This window comes from Pan troglodytes, chromosome 5 (assembly GCF_028858775.2).
Source record: "Pan troglodytes isolate AG18354 chromosome 5, NHGRI_mPanTro3-v2.0_pri, whole genome shotgun sequence".
In the NCBI taxonomy this organism is placed as follows: domain Eukaryota; kingdom Metazoa; phylum Chordata; class Mammalia; order Primates; family Hominidae; genus Pan; species Pan troglodytes.
The window spans coordinates 63,454,658-63,475,558 of NC_072403.2; the positions used below are offsets into that span (position 1 = coordinate 63,454,658).

Consider the following 20,901-nt stretch of genomic DNA (forward strand, 5'->3'; position numbering starts at 1 on the left):
TTAAAAATTTCAGGTTTTTCCAGTTGTTTTAACTGCAGTGCCACAAGCTTACAGTGTGTATTTTCCAATGTTTTTGAAATACTATTTTCATATTATTGGTCTAATGTCTGCAGCCTAGACATGTATACATTTTGTTAATTAATGTTATTTTTCTGTAATGTGTCATAGAGGTCTGGCCTGAAACTATTTATAAAGATTGCATGGCCTGAGCAGAGGCTGTTTGGAAAGTCAGTTCCACCCCTGAATTCTCTTTCCATGTTGTCTTTAATTGATGGTGATAGCCACAGTTTCATCAGTTTGTTATTTATAATGTTAGATATGTGACCAATCAATTTTAATGGGAGAGATTTGATGGATGGCTCCTAGTAATTTCTTACTTCCCTTGGGGTATCAGGGGTAGCCTGAGACCCTTGAGTGCACCCAAGGAAGGAACTGAGATTCATCAGAAATAGTGGTCCATTTAGCTTTTTCAAAGCAAAGGGAGGCATTTCCAGGCCCAACCAACAGGCAGATAAGTTGATTTAAATCAGGGAATCCCAGAGAGTATACACCTAGAATGATTCTAAATTGTTCAACAAACCTTTCCCTTTCCTTTCTGTGGTCAGGAAAGTATTTGGTGATAGGATGCAATTCAGGCCTAGACCAAGGTTTAAATGTTCTCTCTTCTATTAGCCTCACTTGGAAACAGGTACTGGCTGATCCTGGGCTTCATCTGAAGGAGATGGAGGCCAGTGAACCTTTTGGTTACAGGGAGGTGAGGGACTGGAGGAGGGGGCAGATGGTGGAAGAGAGTTTGGGAGAGGAGGCTATAAAGGAAAGCTGGGAGGGGAATATGGAGGTGCTGTTGAGAGCTCTAGGAACTTTACTGAGTCAGAAAAATTTTTCTATAGACAGTGTGAAAGAGCCTCAGTAGTTTGACTGAGATTTGAATTATTTAGCTGTTTTTTGGCTTCTTAATACCAAGTGAAATAAGCAGACCGCTGTGCATCCAAAAGCTTTGTTCCTTTTTGCTCTAGGGCTGTTTTTAGATGGACTAATTTAGGGATATACCAGGAGCCCCCACCATAGCCGAAGAGAGTTTTTGGTAAGGCTTTGCCAGTGAGAAAGCAAGCAGACAGTATTAGAACTATAGAGGCAAAGCAGGAGTTTGATAAGGTGAGGTTTCAATTGAGAAGTTCCCATGGGAGAAGCAGGATTAAACAGACAGAAGAGAGGGGCCTCATAAAGAGCAGGGAAAAAATTCCAGCCCAGGCACTGGGGAGTGGATCCCCACTGGAAACAAAGAGCCAGGAGAAGTCTTCATCCCAGGAGACAAAGATCCAGGAAGAATTTTCCAGCCAAGAGCCAGGCTCAGGAGTCAGGGAGTAAATGTCTTCTTGATGCAGTGAGCCCCAGAAAGAAAGACTTCTAGCTGAGTAGATGCCTTTCAAACAAAGAAGTCTGGGCCTCTAGTCCAGCTTCAGACAATGTAATCAGAATCTTAATCAAAATCTGTCCTCACTGTGATTCGATGGACGTTTATCTGGAGCACTGGATATTGGAGTCACTCACCACCAGATACCCAAAAAGCAAGCAGACTGAAGACAAAGTCTTGGTGTGTGCTTAGAGATTGGTTATTGTGTCCAAGAGTCTAATGGTGGTTCAGATCCAGATCTGAATCATGGACCAAAAACTGTTAAAGAAAAATAAGAGATAATAGTTAAAATGGTAAAAACAGATTTTATTCAGGAAAAGCTGCAATAGAAGAAGGGATTCCAGTATAGAACTGGGCTTAATTCCATATAGAGAGCACGCACAAGTGGGGATTCCTAATTCCAAATAGCATGGACAAGAGAGCAGGGATGGGGGTCAGTGGATGAAAAATTACTAAGAGGAAAGAAACGTCACGGATAAGGGGATTCTGGTTAAACAGAACTAACAGGATCCTTGCTGCAGGTTGGCCAGGGTGATAAGATACCAAGGGTGGCAGTGAGGAATTTGATCAGATATTGAGGGTGATCTCAATATCTGGGGAGTTCTTTCTCAAGTGACTTTGTAAGATTCCTGTTACAACTGGGTGATGTAAAGAGGAATACAGAAATCCAAAGCTCTAGGCCTAGTTGAGATGAGGATTCAGAGGAGCCTGACTAAAGTTTGGTCAAGGAGAGCATTTTATCACTGTGTGCAGGACGGTATACCAAGTACTTTGTGAAAATGAGCTAAGTTAATCCCCAAGTCAACCCTATGTGCTAGATATAACTCCTTTTTTACATAAAAGAGAATTGTTGCAAAGAAGTTAAGTAAACTGTCCAAGGTCACGCAGCTAGCATGTAGTAGAGACAATATTTAAACTTGAGTATCTGACTTCAACCATTAGTATTTACTGCCTCCTGGACTCCTTGGGGCCTCCACATCTCCTTTGGTGTGTTGTTTGGTTAGAATATGTGTGATGTTCCAATGATCTCTAAGAGTTAAACTGTGTTTGAAGTTAAGAGTTAAAGGGAAGTATTTGGATCTATAGGTGACTGATTACAAATTTAGTTTAATAGATAGTAATTGAGTAATTTAGTTACATAAGAATTTAAAAGGGGGCACCATATATTAAATGCCTATAACATCACTCTGGTTATTAAAATTATACATTAGACTTTAAGGTAGTGACTCAAGACAACATAATCAATAGGTCAAAAAATTATCGCAAGAATGTGTGCTAAGAAAAGGCCATAAGATGGTTTCCTGCCCTTTTCCTCCTGGCAGGTTCACTTATATGTGTGACCCTGATGCTGAGCTTGAGTTTCTGTTAGTACTTATGATAACTAATCTTCATAGGACCTACTTCTAGTGATTTTGGTATCCTAAATTCTGGGCACTGGTGAGTAATAATGAGGTCACTTTGTAGTTTAGCAGACTCTCACTTTGTTTCTTTTAATATGTAAATTAGAGTTCCAAGTTCTTGAAGGTAAGAAACACCTGCCACTAAAAAGAAGGTTAAAATGTCCACCTGAAGAAATGTTGTATCTGGCTGTTATTAAAAAGCAAAAAATTAATGGGTGATGGCGAGATCGTGGAGAAAAGGGAATCCTTACACACTACTGGCGAGAATGCAAATCAGTTCAGCCCCTGAGGAAATCCCCAGTTTGGAGATTTCTCAAACTAAAATAGAATTACCATTCCACCCGGGAATCCCATTACTACGTATATACCCAAAGGAAAATAAATTGTTCTACCAAAAAGACACCTGCATTTTTATGTTTATCACAGCACTCCTCACAATAGCAAAGATATGAAATCAACCCAGGTACCCATCAAAGGTGAATTAGATAAAGAAAATATGGTACATATACAACAAGGAATACTACACAGCCATAAAAAGAACAAAATCATGTCCTTTGCAGCAGCATGGATGCAGCTGGAGGTCACTAACCTAAGTGAATTAACACAGGAACAGAAAATCAAATACTGCATGTTCTCACTTATAAGTGGGAGTTAAACATTGGGTACGCATGGACATAAATATGGGAATAATAGACACTGAGGACCTAGAGCCAGGAGAGAGGGAAAAGAAGAAGGGTTGAAAAACTACCTATTGGGTACTTTGTTCACTACTTGGGTGATGGGATTATTAAAAGCCCTAACAGCTTCACACAATATAACGGTATAACAAACCTGCATGTGTAATAAATTTAAAAATTAAAAATTTTTAAATGCCATATCCTTATGCTGATTTCTGTGCACATATACATGGCTCTTTTGCCTCATTTAGGTCAAGAAGATGTTCCTTTTTGAATACAAATCTCTCTCTAAAGGATACTTTTTAACTATTCTCACTTTATTGTTCAAGCTGACCTTGCATAATGAAGTTTTTGTTGCTTTGAAAGTAGGAGTAGTAGGCCAGGCGTGATGGCTCACGCCTGTAATCTCAGCACTTTGGGAGGCTGAGGTGGGTGGATCACCTGAGGTTAAGAGTTCGAGACCAGCCTGGCCAACATGCAACATGGTCTCTACTACAAATACAAAAATTAGCTGGGGGTGGTGGAGGGCACTTGTAATCCCAGCTACTCAGGAGGCTGAGGCAGGAGAATGGCTTGAACCTGGGAGGCGGAGGTCTCAGTGAACCAAGATCACACCACTGCACTCCAGCTTGGGTGACAGAGTAAGACTCTGTCTCAAAAAAAAAAAAAAAATAGGAGTAATATTTAGTCTTGTATTTTTTTCCTTGTAGGAAAGACTTTATTCTAAGGAAGACCATGCAATGCACTGTCCATGTCAGCAAAGAGATGTTTATACCATAGTGTTTGAATAGATTTGGGCATAAATACTTTAAAAAATATAATAAGGTCACTAGACCCTGGGTGGGCTTGGGATAGAAGACAAAGTTGTGAAAGAGGCTCTGAGAACAGGGTTGGAACTGGATAAAGGTGTGCCTGCTTTACAGTTTTTCTTGAGTTCATCATTTAACATAATGCCTCTGAAAGTAACTTACTGCTGTCTTTGATAGAAATGCATATTGGTGTATTGCCAGTGCCACAGCTGGGATGTCTGGACTAATTTGGAAGGTTGCAAACTGCCACGTACCCACCTTCAGACCTGTCTTGACTTTCTGGCCTTTCCCCACACTGAATGAATGGAGTGGGAGGGAAGAGCCTAGACAGAAACATATGTTTTCTATTTACTTCTTCCTACCTCTTTTTTTTTTTTTTGAGATGGAGTTTCGCTTTTGTCACCCAGGCTGGAGTGCAATGGCGCAATCTTGGCTCACTGCAACCTCTGCCTCCCGGGTTCAAGTGACTCTCCTGCCTTAGCCTCCTGAGTAGCTGGGATTACAGGCATGAACCACCACACCCAGCTAATTTTTGTATTATTAGTAGAGATGGGGTTTCCCCATGTTGGCCAGGCTGGTCTCGAACTCCTGACCTCAAGTGATCCACCCGCCTCGGCCTCCCAAAGTACTGGCGTGAGCCACCGTGCCCGGCCTTCCTACCTCTTTTCATACCCCATGCTTAGAGGTTTTCCTTTGAGTCGTGGATATGAAGACCTAGAAAGTATTTGCTAAAAAATATCTCCAAGTAAATACAGTCTCTGTACAATATTTCTTGAATTTGTAAATTTGGAAACCAGAGATGACAATTTGTTTGGTAAATACATGGATAGTTTGAAAGCTTAGTAAGATCCAAGTTTCATTTATTTTTATTTTTTTCTTGTTTCCAGTAGGCTTGGAAGGGTCCAAATTTTAGACATGTATACAAAGGCAGTAAATGAATCGGAAAGAAGAGGGAAGTTAATACTTTTAGCTTTTCTCTTTTAGAGAGATTAGCTTTCCATTATTTTAACAGAATAGCTTAGCAAAATGTTCTTTCCCTATTTTGTGATGAACATAACTGAAATCTCGTATCTAATTAAATTCAATTCCTACCTAAAAGTTTTCACAAAAGAGATTATAGTTCATGTTTGTGACTAAAGAAACAAACAGAAGTTGTTTATAAAACGTTTGGTGGAAATTTTAATGTCTTGTTTTCACCAGTGAAATTAATGATGACTTGAAAGTCTTTCTTCTTTCTTGAAAGTTTTCTTTTCTTTGAAATGCTGTTTGTTTTTCTGGTTATTGGTTACTTGTGGACAGATAGCAGTTGTGAAGACATAAACTACTGATTGTTAAAAATTTCAGCATTCTCTTTTTAAAAGAAATCGGCAAGCCAATTCTAAAATTTATATGGAAATGCAAGGACGTAGAATAGCCAAAATAATCTTGAAAATGAACAAAGTAGGACTCACTTACCTTTGAAAGTTACTCTAAAGCTATTGTAATCAAGACTGTGTTATTGGCAAAAGGACAGACATATAGATCAGTGGGGTCCAGTTAGATCTGATCCAGTCAGATCCAGTTCCAAATATAGAACTACACATATGTGGTCAAATTTTATGAGTTTGCTGAAGTGATTTAATGGGAAAAAGAAAGTGTCTTCAACATATGGTGTTCAGAAAGGTGGTTTTCCACATGCAGAATAAAAAAGAACTTTGATTCCTACCTTACACCACAGACAAAAATTAACTTGAGATGAATCAGGACCTAAACTTAAAAGCTAAAACATTACAATTTCTAAAGGACAACATAAAAATATCTTTGCAATTTATCTTAGGACACAGAGAGCACTACCATTAAAAAGTTGATAAATTGGACTTCATCAAAAATAAAAACACCTGCTCATCAGAAGATAACATCAAGTAGATAAGCCTTTGTTACAATTACATTTGACAAAAGGCTTGTGTCCAGAATATATAAAGAATTATTCAATTATGGAATAATTAAAAGAAGGCAATCAACATTTTTAAATGGGCAAAAGATTTGAACAGACATTTCATAAAATAAGGAATATCACTGGTCAAAAAGCACATGAAAAAGTGCTCATGATCATTAGTCATCAGGGAAATGCAAAGTGAGATACCACTGGCTACCCACCAGAATGGCTAAAATTAGCAATATTGATCATACCAAATGTTGGGGAGAATGTGGAACTGTTAGTGATTGCTGGTGGGGGTATAAAATAGTACAACTACTCTGGAAAATGTTTGGCAGCAATTCCACTTCTATGTATTTATCCCAGAGAAATGAAAATATATACCTACAAAAGTCATATGTAAGAATGTTCATGGCCACTTGATTGAGAATAGCCAAAAACTGTAAAAACCCAGTGTGTATGGTAGGAAAAAACCAATTTTCTCCTTCTGTACTCTCAACACAGAGAGTATAGCGACCAGATGTGTGGATTTTTCTCACACTGACCAATTCTCTGATGCCAGCCGGATAGCCTATATTCAATTCACTTCTGACACTAACTAGAGCTCGTGTAGATCTCTCATGGATTAAGAGCTCAGTCTCACAAGACTGTGCCCTACTTCATATACCAATTGCAAGCAGTAGGTTCCCAGGTCACCACAACTTCTGACCAGTTTGGCCACAAGTGGGAGGTTACCACAACCCCCTTCTCAGGTTCAGTAATGTGCTAGAGCAGCTCATAGAACTCAGGGAAACACTTATATTTATCAGTTTATTATAAAGGATGTTTTAAGGGATACAGGTGAACAGCCAAAGAAGTACTCTGGGTAAGATATGTAGGAAGCGGCATGGACCTTCCATGCCCTCTCTGGGTGTTCCACCCTCCTATCATCTCCATGTCTTCAGCATCCCAGATGCTTTCTAAACCCTGTAGTTTAGGGATTTTTATGGAGGCTTCATCATATAGGCTGAGCATTTATTAACTCATTTTTCAGCCCCCTCGTTTTCCTGGAGGATGGCATAGTGTGGCTGAAAGTTCCAGGCTTCTAATTATGGCTTGGTCTTTCTGGTGACCAGCCCTCATCTAGGAGCCCACCAAGAGTCACCTCATTAGAACAAAAGACATTCTTATCAATGCCCAGGAAGTTCCAAGGGATTAGCAACTCTGTTAGAAACTGGGGCCACAGACCAAATATTAGAACAAAAGATGCACCTAGCATCCCTCTTGCTCAGGAAATTACAAGAGTTTTGGGAACTCTCTGTGAGGAACCAGGGTCAGGGATCAAATACACATTTCTTATTGTATCACAATATCACATCCAAGTGTCCATCAGCAAGAGCCTAGACAAGCAATCTGGTATATCCATACAGTAGAACACTGCTCGGCAATAAAAAAGAACAAATTGCTGATACATGTAATGGCAAGGATAAATCTCAGAAGCATTAAAGGACATGAAAGAAGCCAGACACAAAATACTTTATACTGTATGATTCCATTGATATAAAGTTATAGAATAGTTAAAACTAATCTGTGGTAACAAAAATCGGATCAGTAGTTGCTTCTGGTTGTGGAGGGAGGGGAATGTTGACTGAGAAGAAGCAAGAGGGAATTCTACAGGTTGATAGAAATGTTCTATCTTCTGGTAGGGGTGTGGGTTATATAGGTATAGTCACTTACCCAAACTGATCAAACTATAGACTTAAGATATCTGCATTTCACTATATTTAAATTATAACCTCAAATTAAAAAATCTCACACAAAAAATAGCAAGGTATTTTCCTATCTCTTATCTGACTCTCTTTCTTATTCTCTTAAAGTATTGGACAGCCCAGTCCCACTATACTGAGGCAATTTTTGAAAGAAAATAAAATTTATTACTTTTATTATCTTTTAATGTATCCACTATACTCTATATAGGGCATCATTTAAACTCTCTCTCAGTCTTTGTTGTTGTTGTTACAGTGAAGAAGAAAAGCTATCCGGAAGAACAAAATAGCACAGCCGTGTAAACTTGCAATGATTTGGCAAGTTTTTGAAGTTATTTAATCCTGATAAGTTGAAATCCCTTGAAGCATATTTATACATTCATCTTTCCAAACAGCTACCGCTTATTTGCTCTTTCATTCAAGTGAAGGTTATTGAGCACCTCCTATGAGTAGATGTTTTATCAGATACCGAGTAGGCATGCTACGATGAGTACGCAACCAAGTTCCTGCCCTTAACAGCATTCCTAGTTTAGAAATGATAAATACAAAAATAAATTCCATTGCAACAAGAAAGGTACAGCACTGTACAAACTGCTGCTGGGCGTTCTTTTGAGGAAGCAACGTCTTCTGCCTTGGGTGCTTGGGAAGATTCCACAGAGGAAGTGACATTTGAGCCAGTTTGTATGAATAGTTAAGAGTTGTGGATAGGAGTTGGAAGAAGGGGGACATTTTAAGAAGATGACTAGAAATGTAATTCAATAGTTTAGTGAGTCTTTTATCCTCCTTAAACCTTTAGGTAAAGGTTCTGTTAGTATCTACTGAAATAGAAGTCTTTTGCAGTAGCATAGTCAGTGTTTAAACTAGGACACCAAATATTTTCCGTTTTTTCCCTCACCAATAGCAGCTAATATTTATTGAGAACAAAGGATGTGACAGGTACTCTGCTTAATGTTTTAATTTGATTTAATATAATCTCCATAGCAATTTAATGCATTAATATTACTGTCCCTATAGATTAGGAAAATTGAGGATTGAAGTAATACCCTTTATAAGTGGACAAGCTGGGGATTCTTTCCCAGGTTTCTCTGCCTCCAAAGCCTGGGATCTTTAAAAAGCCTACTCTGTGTGTGTTGCTCTTAGTATGAGCCCAGAGAAAGCAAGCCAAGGGCAACTCTGAAGTGTCTTGCGGTCACTTAAAAGAGGGGGGATTTATCTGTTTTCCAAAATATGGCCTGCCCACCTTTTGTATTTAAGTTTCAGTTCATTGCCAATATGTATAATTATTTATAAACTCAAAATAATCTGTTTTATTTTTATTTCTATCTACATGATACTTTAATTTCATGTATGAAAAATTGCCAAGTAATCATTCTCTAAGCTTTCTACAGTATCCATGTTATAAGTTAAAGAATCATAGCAGTAAAAACTATAAGCTCTTTATAGCCATTTCACTCTAATTATTAGAGTGAGAACCTTGAAGATTTTGCCCTTTGAAAATGACTTGTTATTTGGGCAATCTGGCTTCTCACTATTTAACAAGTGTTGCTTAAAGTATCATGTAGGAAAATTTGATGTGCTCCACAGCCACTCACAGCTTCTGATAATTCTGTTTGTGCCAGCCTTGAGAGATCACCGAGTGGTAGTTTAAGATTGTGCTCCAGTATAAAAGTGGCAAGGTTTGTCTTTTAAACAAACGTATTTTTTTCAGAGTAGAAGATAAATTTTTGACTAAATCAGTCATTTGCCATACTCTAAAATTCATTTTAGAAACTTGGTTTTAGTTTTTGCCCAAATGACCACTTAACATGGGACACCCACCCTAACCCCTACCTCTTTCCCAGGAAAGTTAGATTTTTGTCCAAGATTCCACCAGTATTGAATATTTGCTCTTGCCAGATATCTTGTCAAAGGTACATTGTCTGCTTTTGGTTGACCAATGGGGTATGGGTTGTTATGCCAGATGAGTGTCACCTAGTAGTGGAATTAGAAAATCATCAACCAAGGGCCCGGCATAGTGGCTCACATCTGCAATCCCAGGGCTTTAGGAGGCCAAGGTGGAAGGATTGCTTGAGCCCAGGAGTTTGAGACCAGCCTGGGCAACATAGCAAGACCTTGTCTGGTGACACACACCTGTAGTCCTAGTCACCCAGGAGGCTGAGGTGGGAAGATCACTTGAGCCCAGGAGTTCTATGAGCTGCTCTAGCACATTACTGAACCTGAGAAGGGGGTTGTGGTAACCTTCCACTTGTGGCCAAACTGGTCAGAAGTTGTGGTGACCTGGGAACCTACTGCTTGCAATTGGTATATGAAGTAGGGCACAGTCTTGTGTGACTGAGCTCTTAATCCATGAGAGATCTGCACAAGCTCTAGTTAGTGTCAGAAGTGAATTGAATATAGCCCACATTCTTTCCATAATACCACACTTCCTTAGTAATAAGAAATAACAAGATATTTAAAAATAAGAACTTCCAGTTAAATCTTTTTAGGACATAACTTCTCTCTTTCAGACTCCGTTTTAAATGACACTTCATTTTGTGGTCCAAAATCAGAAGTAATCTCTTCCTCCTACATATTTCAATAGCATTTTACCTATACTTATACCTAGACCTCTCTAGAAGATTTATCTTCATAACATATTTGATTTTTATAGCACTTTACTTCTTTTATGACACATTATCATGCTATTTTCTATTAATCACGCATTCACATAGGTGATTAGTTCCTCTAGGACCATAAACTCCTTGAGGTAAGATCTGTCTATTGGATCTTTGCACCCACCTCAGTACCAGCATGCATGAAGAAAAAAATGTGAAGTACTCCTTGGTCTACTATAGCATTAGGAAGGCTATCAACCCATTATTCTGCTTCCATTAAATGTTTTCCGATGCCTGATGGTTAGTGACTTTTTAAATTTAATTTTTAATTTTTTTTAGAGTCAGAATATTGCTCTGTTGCCCTGACTGCAATGCCACGATCATAGCTCACTGCCTCAGGCTCTTGAGTAGGTGAGACGACAGGTGCATGCCACCACACACAGCTAATATTTAATTTTTTTGTAGAGATGTGTTTTGGAATCAGACTTGTCTGTACTTGTCTACCATTTAATAACTGTTGTACATCACATTGCTTCATTCTTTGAACTTCAGTTTTCTCAAGTGTAGCATCATAGAGGAGTTGTGATTATCTAAATGATTAAATGGGATTACACTTTTAAAAGCTCCTACAAAATGCCTGGCACCTGGTCGCTTTTCATTATATGCTGGTTCCTTTTGTTCTCCTATCTGACCCAATTCAAAGTCCCTTCTGTCTCATTAGCTTGTTTTATGAACATGGAGGCAAGGATTCTGGGTAGGAGGCAGTTGTAGTACTTCATTCATTAAGCATTTGCTGACTACTTTGTATAGTGGAAATCCAGAGGAAGGGATTATTATTATTATTATTATTATTATTATTATTATTATATTTTGAGACCAGGTCTCACTATGTTGCCCAGGCTGAAGTACAGTGGCACAATCATGGCTCACTGCAGCCTCAACCCCCCAGCCCAAGTGATAATTCTGCCTCAGGCTCCTGAGTAGCTGAGACGACAGGTGCATGCCACCACACCCAGCTAATATTTAATTTTTTGTAGAGATGGGTCTCACTGTGTTGCCCAGGCTGGTCTTGAACTCCTGGGCTCAAGCGATCCTCTTGTCTAAGCCTCCTGAAGTGCTGGGATTACAGGCATGAGCCACTGCACCTGGCCTAGGATTAACTATTTTAATAGGCATTTAGGAAGTAGAATGGGTAGATATGGGAATTCAGGGAGAATTAGGGGAAGGTGGATAGAAAAGAGGCTAAACTGATTTTCTTCTATAATCTTTGGAATCAAACGAAGAAGGGCAAATCGATTATTCTTCTCAGGAAAAGATTTTCTTTATCTTTAAACGTATAGGTAACATTAGCTGTCTTCTACCTGATAAATTTGTTTTCTGTAAGTTTTGTACCTTTTTTTAAAAAAGAAATTATTTGTATCATAAAGGACCTAAATAATATACATGGCATGAATGTACATCTGCCCGTGAATGCTGAATTTATTCTAGAAAATATCGTTTTGCAGTCTTTGATTCTAGCTTGTGTTGCTGACCTCACTAGTATAATTATTGGCTGACTTTGTCTCTTTTTCCATTTCCTCCCAATCAGTTTGATAAAGGTTACTCTTACAACATCCGTCACAGCTTTGGAAAGGAAGGCAAGAGGACAGACTATACACCTTTCAGTTGCCTGAAGATTATTCTATCCAATCCACCAAGCCAAGGGGATTATCATGGTAAGTGCCTCCACTGGATACGTTGGCCAAGTACAGAAATCCAAGAGCTCTGTTGGAAACACTGAAACAATGTTGTGGCTTTTTGCATTCCTGTCAGGACCTAGTTTGTAGCTTATGTCAGTCGTCACTGTCAAGCTAGAGCTCCATTACTCTTAGAACAATTTGTCTTATTACTGAACTAGGTCAGGCAAGAGAAATTCATTCAGCTGCACTTCAGTTTGTGCTGGATTAGGCTTTTCAGTTCTTTCTTCCTTCCCGCTGTTCTCTGTCTCCCTCATCTTCTGCAGTGTTCTGCGAGTGTCTTAGAGGGCGATGTAAGTTTTACAAAGCTTTTTGAAATTAGAATATTCTAAGTTTGGAATAGTAGATTCATTAATTTTCCAAAGGTTAACTACTAAGGAAAAGTGTGAGGTTTTTTTCTTATCACCATCATCTGATTAACCAACAAAGATTAAGTGGGCAATTTAACATGTCGTGATATCTGCCATAACTATCAGTTTGCCTGAGTTATTTAAAAAGAAAAACAAAACATCTCATTTGTCTGGTATGTCCAAGAATGAATTAATAGTTTATATCAGTAAATTTTCTGGATTATCAAAGCTTACTACAGTATGTGTCAAAACTTAGTTTTGTTTTAGAATCTTCAACACTTTTTAAAAGACTGCACACTTTTGGACTGCTAAAGATCAAATAATCATAAACAATATTTTTAGAAAGACATTCTTTGTGACCAAATCATTAAAAAATGCCTATACATTCATTAGTTAATAGATGAAGAAGTGGCCAGCACTCGTTATATAGATAGACAGATAAGATAGATCTATATATAGACATAGATTTTTTTTTTTTTTGAGACAGAGTTTCATTCTTGTTGCCCAGGCTGGAGTGCAATGGCAGGATCTCGGCTCACTGCAGTCTCCACTTCCTGGGCTCAAGCAGTTCTCCTGCCTCAGCCTCCTGTGTAGCTAGGATTACAGGCACCTGCCACCCTGCCCGGCTAATTTTTTGTATTTTTAGTAGAGACAAGGTTTCGCCTAGTTGGCCAGGCTGGCGGGCCTCAGGTGATCTGCCCGCCTTGGCCTCCCAAAGTGCTAGGATTACAGGCCTGAGCCACCACACCCAGCCTGGTAATAGATATTGAGTTGTTTTTATCACTTATTTCAGAGTCCCTTGAGGTGCTTTTTTAGAAATGCAGATTCTCAGGGTGCACCCTCAGTCATATAAAATCAGACTTTACTTGCAAGTACACTGGGTGAGTTTTATGTCTTCTAAAGTTTGAAAACCATGGGTCCAGGTACTTCTGTTGAGGAAGCCTGAAGCCTTTTTTAGCCTAGCAGCCATACCAGGCAGTCAACTTATGATTAAGCTTGTGGCCAAGTAAAACTCCCAGGGATTTGTCTGCAAATTTCCAGGTTCTAGCATTTGTCTCTTAATTAGTTGGTTTTCATTAGCTTAAATGCAAAACTTTATTTCTGTTAAGTTGTATCTTGTTATCCCAGTGCTTTATGTTATTATTTTGTTTCTAAGTTCAACTCTGTCAGTCAAGAAATATTATACTTAGCACTCAATGAACTCATTATTTGTTGGAAACATTTACTTATTCTGTTTTTAAAAAGTAATAAACTTAATTTTTTAGAGCTGTTTTAGGTTCACAGCAAAATCGTGTGGGAAGTTCAGAGTTCCCATATACCTCCATGCCCCAACACACGCACAACCTCCGTTGCTGTCAGTATCCCACACCACACTGGTACATGTGTTACAATTGATGAACCTACATTGACAAATCCTTATCATCCAAAGCCCATAGTTTACAAGAGTTCATTGTGGATTTTGCATAACAGTACTTTATCAGATTTGTCTTTTGAAAATGTTTTCTCCCCATCTGTGCTTCTGTTCTTTTCTCTCTTTTTTCACCTTTTGGGATTTCATTTACACATTATACCTTTTATAGTTGTCCCATAGTTCTTAGGTATTGTATTTTGTTTTGTTTTGTTTTTGTCTTTTTTCTCTTTGCTTTTTAGTTTCAGAAGTTTCTGTTTGTCATATCCACAAGATCCAAGGATTTTCCCCAGTCATGTCCAGTCTACTGATGAACCCATTGAAGACATTCTTCATTTCTGTTACAGTGTTTTTGATCGCTAGCATTTCTTTTTTGTTCTTAGAATTTTCATGTCTCTGCTAGCTGGTTATTCTGACACATTTATTGAATAGGGAGTCCTTTCTCCATTGCCTATTTTTATTGACTTTGTTGAAGGTCAGATAGTTGTAGGTATGCTGTCTTATTTCTGATTCTCTATTCGGTTTCATTAGTCTATGTGTCGGTTTTTGTACCAGTACCATACTGTTTTGGTTACAATAGCCTTATAGTATAGTTTGGAGTTAGGTAGAGTGATGCCTCTGGCTTTGTTCCTTTTGCTTAGGATTGCTTTGGTCATTTAGACTCTTTTTTAGTTCCATATGAATTTTAGAATAGTTGTTTTCTTATTCTGTGAAAAATGACATTGGTAGTTTGATAGAAATAGCATTGAATCTGTACATTACTTAGGGTGGTATGGCCATTTTAATGACATTGATTCTTCCAATCCATGAGCATGGAATGTTTTCCTGTTTGTGTTGTCTCTGATTTCTTTCAGCAGCATTTTGTAGTTCTTCTTGTAGAGATCTTTCACTTCCTTGCTTAGATGTATTCCTAAATATTTTATTTATTTATTTTTTGGTGGCTACTGTAAACAGAATTGTGTTTTTGATTTGGCTGTCAGCTTGAACATTGTTGGTATGTAGAAATGCTACTGACTTTTAAGGCTGGTCGTGGTGGATCATGCCTGTAATCCCAGCACTTTGGGAGGCCGACACGGGTAGATCACTTGAGGTCAGGAGTTCAAGAGCAGCCTGGCCAACATGGTGAATCTCATTTCTACTAAAATTAAAAAGCAAAACAAAAATTAGCCAGGCGTGGTGGCGTGCACCTGTAATTCCAGCTATTCAGGAGGTGGAGGTTGCAGTTGGCTGAGATGGCACCACTGCACCAGGTGACAGAGTGAGACTCTGTCTCAAAAAAAAAGAAATGCTACTGATTTTTGTATATTAATTTTGTATCCTGAAACTTTGCTGAAGTCATTGATTAATTCCAGGAGACTTTTTGGTGCATGCTTTATAGGGTTTTCTAGGTATAGAATCATATCATCAGCAAAGAAAGATAGTTTGACTTCTTTTCCTATTTGGATGGCTTTTATTTCTTTCTTTTGCCTGATTGCTCTGGGTAGGACTCCCAGTAGTATTTTGAGTAAGAGTGGTGAGAGTGGGCATCCTTGTCTTGTTTCCATTCTCAAGGGGAATGGTTTGAGCTTTGGCCCATTCAGTATGATGTTGGCTGTGGGTTTCTCTTAGATAGTTCTTATTATTTTGAGGTATATTCCTTTGGTATCTAGTTTTTTGAGGGTTTTTGTCATGAAGGAATATTGGAATTTTTTTTTTTTTTTTTGAAACGGAGTCTCACTCTGTTTCCCAGGCTGGAATGCAGTGGTGCGATCTGGACTCACTGCAAGCTCCGCCTCCTGGGTTCATGCCGTTCTCCTGCCTCAGCCTCCTGAGTAGCTGGGACTACAGGTGCCTGCTGCCATGCCCAGCTAAATTTTTGTATTTTTAGTAGAGACGGGGTTTCACCGTGTTAGCCAGGATGATCTTGATCTCCTTACCTCGTGATCCGCCCGCCTCGGCTTTCCAAAGTGCTGGGATTACAGGCGTGAGCCACCGCGCTTGGCCAGGATATTGGATTTTATTGAAAGTTTTTTCTATTGAGATAATATGGTTTTTGTTTTTAATTCTGTTTATGTGGTGAATCACTTTTATTGATTTGCATATGTTGAGTCAGACTTGCATCCCAGAAATAAAGCCTATTTGATCATGGTGAATTAGCTTTTTGATGTGCTGCTGGATTCAGTTTGCTAGTATTTTGTTGAGGATTTTTGATTCTATGGTCATCAGAGATATTGGCCAGAAGTTTTCGTTTTTTCATTGTGTCTCGGCCAGATTTTGGTATCAGGGTGATGCTGGCTTCATAAATTGAGTTAATGGGGGGAGTCCCCCCTCCTCAGATTTTTGGAATAGTTTTGGTAGGATTGGTACCAATTCTTCTTTGTACATCTGGTAGAATTTGGCTGTGAATCTACCTGGTCCAGGGCTTTTTCTGGTTGATAGGTTTTTTATTCCAGATTCAATTTCAGACCTCATTATTGGTCTGTTCAGATTTTCACTTTCTTCCTGCTTCAGTCTCGGAAGGTTGTGTGTTTCCTGGAACTTAGTCATTTCCTCTAGATTTTCTAATTTGTGAAAAATGCACAATTATTAACTTACAAATCTATCATCTGTATGACTGAAAAAAAAAGACTTTTCTATATTAAATTTTTAATAAGCATTTTGACTTACCATTGCAGTTTATTAAAATATCTAAAATTTTCTAGATTTTGTCCTAAAACAGCTTTTGTATTTCAAATTCTTCTGTATTCTTATTTATGTGAATATTTCTAGTGGTCTTTCATTTTTTTCATGAAATAACATAGAGATGACACATATCCACCATAAGTTGTTTTTCTATGAAATAGTTTATTTTTTCATCTCATTTCCATCCATGATTCTTTTACATTTTCATAGATTCTACGCTTTAGGAAATAGGCATATAATTTACATTTGAAAATGATGTTGAATTTTTTTCCTTCTCAGAGTTTGCATGTTTTTCATTTTGTTTATCTATCTTCCTTCTCTCATATGCCTTTTATATAATTTTTAGACTAGAATATAAGAAGATTGTATAAAGTTTTAAAATAAACTATTATGCAGCTATTTTGTGATTATTTGTGCTTGTTAGCAAGGAGCGTAATTAAAGCTGTTTTCCCTCTTCCTGTTGAATGGACATCTTAGCCTGAGAATGCTGCAATGTTTTATGTAACTCTTGAGCCTGGAGTGCCCTGATAACCATACAGCTAAGTAATCATTTAGATAAAAAGAGGAAAGCAGTTGCACCCATGGGCAATTACCTTTTTTTATTAATAAGCTGTTAGACAATTAAGGGGAGCTTAGATGGTCTCTCGAGTGTGGTATTGTACTAAGTTGTGGGTAAATAACCTTGTTTGTGTGCTGGCTTATTTTTTGTTGTCAGGGTGCCCATTCCGTCACAGTGATCCAGAGCTGCTGAAGCAAAAGTTGCAGTCATACAAGATCTCTCCTGGAGGGATAAGCCAGGTAGGTCATATTCTTCTCTCTGCATCTGCAGTAACGAGGCCTTAGACAGATCTCTCAGTTTTATTTAATGTTCTTGCAGTGATGCTGTGTATTACTTGTCAGGCCTCACACCAGACATCTTATCTTCAAGACGAATTAAGTTAAAACCTTGACTTATCTGGTTTAGACTCTTGGGAAATTCTAGTTCTTCTGTCTGCTAAGCTGCATTTTTATTTTTCCTAGTCATAAAGGAAGCTGGAAACCTTCCCCCACACCTCAGTTTGTTTTACTATCTCAATTGAGGACTACATCTTTAAAAATAAAATTTTTGAGCAATGCATGGAAGCTTATTAATGAAGCTGAAAATCAATGACAGCATATTTCATTTTGGGAAATTGTTTTCTGAGCAGATGATAATGTAGTACACACTGGCTGAATGTTCTGATAGGCATCAGTTATTGCTGTGTTTAATCTACACTTCTGATGGTAGATCAAATAGTTTGTCAAAATACTTTGTCTTATGAACAATGGAAATGCTCAGATTGTAAAATCAAATGTTAAACAGTACATTTTTTAGTAAGTCTACCTTTAAAAAATTAATATTGTGACATAGCAAAGACTATTTTCTATAGTGTGCTTTCAAGTTAACTGGAATTTTGAAGGAATAGGGGAAGAGCTTCTGCTTCCTTAGCTTAAGAAGAACATTATATATTTTAGAGTTAGAACATCTAAATCATCATACATCTTTAAATTGTTATTTTTATTTAAAGAAAATTGTTACTCTAGACAACTTTATGGCTGCTTCTGTGTCCAAAGTTCAGATAACAAATCTTACATAGTTTTTTAGTACTTTTAGCAAAGCAGTGTTCAAGGTGCCATAGATTATGCAAGGAAGAATCAGATATAAATCCTGCTCCCACAAAACCAGTGTCTGAAAAAAAAAAACATAAACCAAGTGTCATGAGAGGTACACATAGACTGTCTTGGGTCTTCTGATGAGGGAAAGACTATAACCAGCTGAAGAGGTCAAGGAACCCTTTATGGAAGAGATGCCCTTTGAATTAGGCCTTGCACGAAGGTTGGGAATTAGGGAGAGAGAATGCACAAATGAAAGACTATAGGAGTATTAAGATTTCAAGCTTAGGATAATGGTGGCACCAATACATAAATACTAATAGGTAACTTAAAGGAAGTATAGTTGGTTTCGGTTTGAGTGACTTAATTTTAGTGGTTATAAACTGCTGCTAACATATTTGATAAGGAATCTAGAAATAAAGAATTAGTGGCTTTTTTTTAAGCAATCATAAAGGATCACCTTTTTGAAAACAGTACAAGTTCTTAACATATCTATGTTAACATATTATGTCTGCATTTAAATGGTATTAATGTGGATTTAGGGCATTAGATAATTTAGGACTAGAAATCTGATGGTCTTTTCAGTTAGAATTGTAGCATAGGTAGAAAGCCATTCTCTTTTTTGGAGTCCTAGGATGTGACATGCCATGGTGCATAGGTAGGAAGTCAGTGGTAGAACCAAAAATTGAAGCCAGGCTTTCTGATTCTTAAGATTTTTTTTTTATCCCCCTGAACTCCACTCTACTTTAGAGCTTATTATCCTGAGTTTGCTGGAGGGAGAGAAGAGGTAGGGAGTCAAAAGCTGTGTTTGAAAATGTAATCTTGGCTAATCCTTCTCTTTGTCAAGCATTAAAAGGAGGTGGGATCAATGAAGACTGAACAGAAATGGGGAGAGAGGGAGAAAATACATTAGGGTAGTGAAGTATCACAAAAGTCAAGGAGAAAATTTTGAGAAGAGAATAAGTTCCACAGAGTCCCTTGTAGCAGAGATTTCTTTTCATGGAGAGAACTAAGAAAAGGTGGTTGGATATGCTGAGAGGATTATTTGACTTTGACTTTGGTGAGGTGTCAGTAAAATGGTGGAAACCAAAAGCAAGATTATACTTGCTTAAAAAATTAATGAAAGACAGTAAATAACCTTTTCAAAAAAATGTGTCAGGCCAGGTGCAGTGGCTTGTACCTGTAATGCTAGCACTTAGTAGGGAGGCTGAGGCAGGCAGATTGCTGAGCCCAGGCATTCAAGACCAGCCTGGGCAACATGGCAAAAACCTGTCTCTACAAAAAATTAGCAGGTGTGGTGGCATGCAACTGTAGCCCCAGCTACTCAGGAGGCAGAGGTGGAAGCCCAAGAAGTTGAGGCTCCAGGGAGCCGTGATCATGCCACTGCACTCCAGCATTGGCAATGGAGTGAGACCCTGTCTCAAGAAAAAAAAAAAAAAAGTGCCAGTAAAGGGGATGCTAGAGTGTTATTAGCTTAAGCATCATAGGATTGTTCATTTCTGGGTTTAAGACCTGAGCCTATCTGTAGAAAGAGGAGGAGAAGAAAGAACTGTCAGAGAGGGTGGGCTTGATGAAGATATAAAAGAAAGAAAATATCTCTCTAACCAAGCAGAATTAAGTTCTCTTTCCTTTATACCATGACTGGATTGTACATGCCTTTGCTCTTAACATTTGTTACACTTGATTGTAATTATTTGTTTACCTGTTCATCTTTCCCAATAGTTTGTGAGTTTCCTGAAAGGAGGACTGGATTTTTACTTAACTTTCTGTCTCATAGTAATCCAATGAGTTACACTTGTTAGGTGCTTTAAAAATGTTGGAAGAGTGAATGGGCATATTTAGGTATGAGGTGGATCCTAGAGTATGCATGGTGGTATGCAGAGAGAGGCAAATAGGAACTCAAAGACACAAGTGAAAAAGTAACTTATTGGAGGAAGGATGATATGTACTTGAACCAAAGAATGGTGACAGAGAAAGGCATACCCCTCAGCAATGTGGGAACATAGAGGAAATAGCTAAGACACAGCAAAGGGAAGTTGATGGAGTGTATCAACTGGTCTTACTCTTCCTTGTAAATAAAGTAAGGTCATCAGCTGGAGAGTAAAGGGGTTATGAATGATATTCTGGTTATAGAAAAGGTTAGAAACTACCACCAACAAATGTGATAGGGAATCTAGAAGAAATTAGAGGCATTTTTTTAGCAGTCATAAAGAATCACCTTTAAAAAAATTATCTTAATATACTAACATTATCTCAAGAAAATTAATGTTTATAGTTAATAGTAATGACCATGTTTGTATACTCTTTGCTTTTGACTCCACTGTATTTCTCCGTTTGCCCTTGATCCATAAGTATACTCCTTACTTAGCTGAAGCTGGTTAGTAATTTTCACATTACCCTTTAGACCTGCATTGTAACCTTTTATCTGAGATGAGCACAGATGTATAGTGCATGCCAGCAAGCTGTAAATAATATCTTGCTTTTATTTGATGTCTTTATTGAGTGGATCTCACTAGAGTGAAGCAGCTGGCGGACTGTATTCTAAAGGGCAGAGAGTTAA

At 38.1% G+C, this 20,901-nt stretch overlaps 1 protein-coding gene across 6 annotated transcripts in view; it reads left to right on the top strand.

Annotated features, from left to right (window-relative positions):
* PRIM2 (DNA primase subunit 2) overlaps positions 1-20,901 on the top strand; it is a 328,903-nt gene that overhangs the window by 271,207 nt on the left and 36,795 nt on the right. For all 6 annotated transcript variants that reach the window (XM_054686809.2, XM_054686810.2, XM_054686812.2 and 3 more), the window contains 2 exons: positions 12,143-12,269; positions 17,425-17,507. In XM_054686809.2, coding sequence (XP_054542784.1) covers positions 12,143-12,269; positions 17,425-17,507 — 210 coding nt within the window. The remainder of the gene's footprint in view (positions 1-12,142; positions 12,270-17,424; positions 17,508-20,901) is intronic.